Source organism: Scomber scombrus, chromosome 13, assembly GCF_963691925.1.
Source record: "Scomber scombrus chromosome 13, fScoSco1.1, whole genome shotgun sequence".
Lineage (NCBI taxonomy): Eukaryota > Metazoa > Chordata > Actinopteri > Scombriformes > Scombridae > Scomber > Scomber scombrus.
This window is the reverse complement of record NC_084982.1, coordinates 3,950,423-3,956,707: the sequence shown is the minus strand read 5'-3', so window position 1 is coordinate 3,956,707 and position 6,285 is coordinate 3,950,423. Positions and strand designations below refer to the sequence as shown.

At 43.6% G+C, this 6,285-nt stretch overlaps 1 protein-coding gene across 1 annotated transcript in view; it reads right to left on the bottom strand.

Annotated features, from left to right (window-relative positions):
• Nucleotides 1-306: 306 nt before the first annotated feature.
• The window catches only part of adcy5 (adenylate cyclase 5), a 97,051-nt gene continuing 91,072 nt past the window's right edge, over nucleotides 307-6,285 (bottom strand). The window contains exons 15-21 of the mRNA XM_062431634.1: nucleotides 6,237-6,285; nucleotides 6,095-6,115; nucleotides 5,267-5,399; nucleotides 3,889-4,152; nucleotides 3,101-3,305; nucleotides 2,886-3,010; nucleotides 307-1,713 (exon numbers count right to left, since the gene is read on the bottom strand). The exon at nucleotides 6,237-6,285 is cut by the window's right edge and continues 136 nt beyond it. Of these exons, the coding sequence (XP_062287618.1) occupies nucleotides 1,585-1,713; nucleotides 2,886-3,010; nucleotides 3,101-3,305; nucleotides 3,889-4,152; nucleotides 5,267-5,399; nucleotides 6,095-6,115; nucleotides 6,237-6,285 (926 nt within the window). The 3' untranslated portion in view covers nucleotides 307-1,584. The remainder of the gene's footprint in view (nucleotides 1,714-2,885; nucleotides 3,011-3,100; nucleotides 3,306-3,888; nucleotides 4,153-5,266; nucleotides 5,400-6,094; nucleotides 6,116-6,236) is intronic.

Here is a 6,285-nt window from a genome sequence, read left to right as displayed (position 1 = left end):
TGCCAGATGACACGGTGAGTTATGTTGTAATACTGGAGGAAACTACTCTGGAAAAGAACCAAAAAAAAAAGAAGAAAAAAACAGCAGATAAAAGGGCACATTTCACATGGGCTCGTCTGTCCCCGTCCACAGGATGAGCGTCATCACCATCGTCAGTATAGAGTTCATATTAAAAGGCCTCATCGGAGATCATTGGACATTCATTGGGTCGTACCATCTGATTGAGCAAGCAAGAGGAGAGGAGCAGGGGAGGGGAGGAAGAGAGGGGAGGGGGGGACGGCTGAAAGCACTGGAGTGCAAAATGGCTTCTGAGCACCAAGAGTGATGCGTTCCACGTCCTCTAGCCTGTCATTCAAAGTCCTTCCTTGTTGCAGTGAAATTCAGACACACGAGAAGGGAGAGGGGGGGATGGGGGGGGCCATCAGTAACCTCCATCCGGTCTGCGATTAATCGACTCCCTGCGGATCGAAGCGGTCGACGTTAGGAAAAGAGCATCGGGAGGGGCGGGGGGGGCGGGGGAGGGGGTTTGAGCCGCCGAAGCTTAAACGGTACATCAGCTGTGATGCTAACGTAAAGACCAGGCGACACCAGTGAGGACCTCCGCAATCCCAACATGAGAGTGATACAGTATGTACATCTGAATACACATCGGTGTTTATAGATAGCTCTCTAATATATTAATGTACAAAATATAGACTCTTAAAATATCTGATAGAGTTTGGTGTTTTTTTCCGAAGTCGAAATACAAAATGTCGAAGATTAGAAAAAGGTCTTCATTGACATCCTTTTATGTTTTTGTGTGTGTGTGTGTATGTGTGTGTATGCTGTTGATACTGTAGTGTGAGTGTGTAACGGAAGTGGTTTCTCTCTGTTCTCTTAAACTCTCTTGAGGGACCTCGTCGTGGATACGCAACGACTTACTGCGACTCCTTCAGTCGATCGGTTAATTACTGACGTGATCGGGTATTGATACAGGGACGGATAGTGCTGCTCGGGTATCCACGCTTGAGAGATTCGTACCTGTGTCACAACAGCGTGGGACAAAATGTGTTTTCTTTTTTTTTTTTACATACAATCGTATACATACACATAAAACTGTCTTGTGTTTTACATGTACATATATATACTTCAGCAGGAGAAAGGCAGAGCGATAGGAAGGGAAGTGACACCGTTCAATGTCCTCCCGAAAGTTTTGTCCAAAAAACCCTCAGAAAAAAAATAATCTAGCAGACTTGAAGCAAACAAAAGTTTCTCAGAGAATTTTTTCCCCGTCAGGACCGAGACCCAGGTGGCGAAATCTGTCTACACGCTCTGATCGGACATCTTTGGTCTCAACGACAGACTCAGGCTAGCCCACTTGTGGTTCTCCTCTACAGGCTGAAGGTTCGGTGGGTTCGGGGGTGAGTTTTCTCGGCCGTCCCCATGTAGTGACCTCCGTAGGTTCGAGAGGGCCGTCGGCGCTGCGAGAAGAGAGAGTTGGTCTCAGTCCGCCGTGAGCTATTTGAGGTCCGTGAGCCTGCTCGCTGTGTCAGAGGCAGAGCTAAGGTGCCTACAAAGTGTGTCTGTCTGTCACTTTAGTGTGGGTTAACTGCTTGAGGGTCCGCCGGTGAGAAAATAAGTCATCATCTCTCCTTTGCCCTTGACTGTGACCAAACCTCTGTATTCTAATGTGTAGTTATAGGAGCTCAGGACTTGGTACAGATCTGCAGTCACCTGAGGACAGAGAGAGGAAGCGAAATTGAGTGCACATGTTCATATTAACAGTTTTTCATTGTATTTATCATTCGTTTGTTTGTTTTCCCGTAGTAGCTAACGACTCCTGGTGAGCACAGATTTGGAAATAATTAGCTCATCTCTACATGTGCATGCTAGAACTGGGCTGAATCTGGTTGAAAAGTCAATAAACGTTGCATTTAAATATATTTAAATGTGAAGCAAGTCCTTAACTACACTTTGAATTTGTGTGCAGCTGCAGTGTAAGTACAGCAGATCGTTCATTAATCTTACTCGCTTAGTTTTTCTGTAGCTTTCAGCCACATCTCACAGCAATTTCCATCTGCAGAGAAAAGCCATGAGATGTGGCTGAAAGACCTGTAGAAAACAAGTAAGGACTTGGTGACAAAAAACTAAATAAATGTTGTGTTGTGTGATTTTTACCACCACAAAGAATCCTATATAGTTAATGTACAGTAACTGGTTACACACAAACAAAGCAGAAAACTGTGACAAGTAAACTGCATATAGTCTATTTACACAATAAAGGCTTTTATCTTAACTCTTTTGGACTTTTTTTGGCCTAGCAAATGCCTCTGATGGGTAAAAAGTGACAGGTATGGCCACCCTGTAGACCTAAAGTTTATGTGGCATTTATCCTTACAAACTTTACGAATTAAGTACTTATTTAATTTTATAAAAAGTCCAGTTTCAGCTCGTCTGTGTGTGAATGTTGAATATTATCATCTACAAACAGAAGGACTCACAGAGATTACAACCAGGTGCTAATGGTGTCATCGTGCTGCTGCCTAGTCGATTGTTCATGTTCAGTTGAAAGCAGTTCATACAGTATTTGCTCTTGTGCTTTCAGGAGGACAAATTAAAGGGGTCCATCTGTGTTCAAAATAGCTTTGAGTTTAGGCTTTAATGGTTTCACACCTGAGCAAAACTAATGTGGCCATTTATCATTATGTTGAACAGACTTTTTCTAAGTCCAGCTATCAGCCATGTGTGAAGTGCATCTTTGCAAAGCTTATCTACCTGAGATGAATTTGAAATTTTTGGACTGAATTCTGAGATGGTAAAGTGAAAGTAAAGGCTGACAGGAAAGGATAAACAACCCCAAGACAATGTTGAATGAGTGCATATTTAGAATATCTTAGCAGTATCACCTGGATCCTCTCTGGTACACCTGTGCTGTCCATGCGACTCGCCACGTTCACCGTGTTCCCCCAGATATCGTACTGAGGCTTCCTCGCCCCGATCACCCCGGCAACCACCGGACCCATGTTAAGACCTATGAAACGACATTGATGTAAGATAACGCTTCTAAAATTAAAATAAAAAAAGCTACAATGTTCTCCTCCCTTTTTCATATTCAGCCCACCTATTTTCATCTTGAAGTTGTTAAAGGAGTGTTCGTTGATGTATTTCATCTGGTCCATCATCCTCATGGCGTAGTCGGCCAGGGCGCGGATGTGCGAGCGCCCGGCCTTGTCGTACGTGGAGTCGTTCAGGCCGGAAGCCGCCATGTAGGTGGAGCCGATGGTTTTGATCTTCTCCAGCTGACGGAACTGGTCCTCACTGATGATCTAAAGGTAGGAGGAGAGGGAAGGTTGAATGCTTCTATATGTAGCAGTGTTGGGTTCAGGTAGCAGGTTCTATGGGTCCAGATCAGTTGATAAAATGACCAAGATCTGAATGTAATGATGCTCCCATTGAAATTTGTATCTCCTCCATTCTTTCTTGGTAGCAAAGAGCAATGTACAACATATTTAAATATTCCTTGAGGCAAACTGTAAATATTTAATCTAGTTTCAGCTTGGTTTGAACATCAACTTTTAGTTCTTCAAACTTTAATACTGAATCGATATGTTTATCATAGTGCTTAAAGGATAGAGACTTCTCACTTATCCTGCTGCTCTACTGAGCTTTATAGCTTCTTTTGGGTCATTTTTTTGGTTTTACAGCTCATTTACTGTATGGGTCAGTCTTACATCATCTATCATGAATCCTCTCTTTTCACAGGCATTAACTCGGGTGAAGAGAAATGACTTATCTCCTCTCTTTACTGGAGACCAACAGCTTCATTAAGCTTCACTGACTCCCATGGAACTACCTTCCAGTGGAGGCCACAGACACACATCTTCACACTAACACCTGTTCACATCTCACCTCGTCAAAGTCAGCGATGATCTCATTGAGCAGCCGCAGACACTCCACCCCCTCGTTGTTGGCCTCCAGCTCCACGTAGAACTCTGAGAAGTTACTGATGGAGGCGAACATGACGGCGACGCACTCGCACGACTGGTAGTAGAGCTCGTCGTTGCGCCGCTCGCGCTGCAGGAAGTGGGCGGCCACGTCTTTGGGCAGAATGTTGTGGAGCAGGCGGCGATTGTAGGCCTGCAGCTCCTCCATCTCTTCCTTCTCCTCTGTGGCCTGGTGAGAGGTTGGAGACGGGGACGAGACAGGATGTACTTAGAAGCAGATCCTGACACATCATGTATGAACAGAACAACCAAAAGCCACATATGGAAACTGCAGCACTGTTTATCTGGTAAATCTTAATGACTGTGGTGATCCTCTGACTTTTAATCTAAAACATTTCAGTGAAGCATCCACTAGATGAATTATCAAAAAATATGATACAGACTTCTAAGATTCCCCAAGGATGCGATAATATGATGCACTGTCCAATGATCAGAGAGCACAATTACAACTGCACCACATCAACACCAGCATCAAAAACAAATGTTATAATTCTTATAATTAGGCTCTATTTACAATGGGCATTACAGCCTCACTGTCTGTGGCAGCATAAAGCTGGAAAATAAGGATTTAAAAAATATATATATCTTGTTTATCCTCTTCACTGGATTACCCACCACAGGCAGCACAGAGAGGAGGTTTAGGACCAGTGTGCACCCTGGAGTGAGGTTGCAGATGGCAACCAACTGAGTACACCTCCCCTCATCCTTCCCTTCCAAGGAACCTATCTACCTACCAACCTACGGTGGCCACCAAACTTAGGAAAAAAAATAAGGAAAAACATTACAGGCCCTCTCTCGAGTCAGTGTTTGATTAGCCTGTTCTGGATTCTGGTTCTCCATTTCTACCCATAGATCGCCTTATATCCTACACACTGGTTCTTTAACAAATTGCTTACTTACTCTTACTATTAAATTGAAACTTCACTGAAGATCATTTGATCGTCAAAATTGGTGGCATTGACAAGTTTGTGGCTTGCTGCTTTTGGGGGGATGGCAGTTTGGACTCACAACAATTGTTTCCAATTAAGGAAGCTTCTTCAGGATAAAGCTAGATACTTTACTTCCGTGTCACACTATTTAGTCAATATAAGTGCATGATTGTTACAGTTGTAGTTATCCATGAATAGGCTAGCTAACCCTAACCCAACCTTAACCTAAACTTTGACCCAAAAATCAGCTTTTTCCCCCAATTGTGGACATGGCTTTTGTCCCCAATTGGACAAGACATCCCCAATTAAGAGGTACTAAGTCTGAAACTTGTGACCACACACACACACACTGACCTGCAGCTTCCACAGGAAGTCCAGCCTGGCTGTGGACTCCACCTGCTGGGCGTGAAGGTACAGGGCAAGAACAAAGACGGTGATGACCACTGGTGTCATGATCTTCAGAGGAACCTTGGAGTCCATCACACAGCTGGAGATCAGCAAACAAACACACACACGTTAGGCTCTCAGATATTTTAGTGAAATCTCTCAGCACTGACAGGACAATCCTGGTTTCAGGAGAACATCAGAGCAACTTAAATGACTTCGCTCATGAATAGGTAATGCTGGCTGGTTTGATCATTTCCTAGCTGTAATATTAATCAATGAAAAGGAGCAAGCTTGTGGACAGTTTAATGCAACCATTAAAAAGACTGTTCTATTCATATTACTTTGTATTCTTCTTCTCTCCTTTAGTGGTGACAACCATTCCTACTTGATCCAGATAGACAGGAGAGAGCACTTACAGACACGTTTTATGGTCATCAGCTGTCAGCAGTATCTAAAATGACTTTCAGTGTTTCAATCTGAGGGTTGTCTCACCTTACTATATTTTATTTAGAGTTTGTTCAATTATATCTGTCAGATTGTGTTGTCTATTCACACAAATGTGCACATAACCAATCCCAGTTTAATCCTGCTGTTGGATGTATATTGATTTTCTTTGCAGTGACACAGAAACAAGCCACCCTCTAAATATTGGCTCATTAGGTTTAGCATCTGTTGCCAGTTGGTCATTATCATTAGAAGTGTGCCAGCACAGTGATAACGACGCTGTTAGCGTAATCAAATGACAGAGGTGATGCTTTGGGTCTCTGTGGTGATAAAAGTTGCAAACAGTCTCACCTTGTCCCATTCATATGCTCGCTGTGAGAAGAGAAACAAGAGAAGAGCACATCAGCGGTTAGAACATCTGCACACGGTCACAGCTTTAATCAGTCCACGTCTATCGTCTCACACACATTGCAGCAGGAATGAAGGGACTCACACAGCATTGATGGCGTTGGCCATGACCAGCAGGTCCTGGTTGTCGAAGA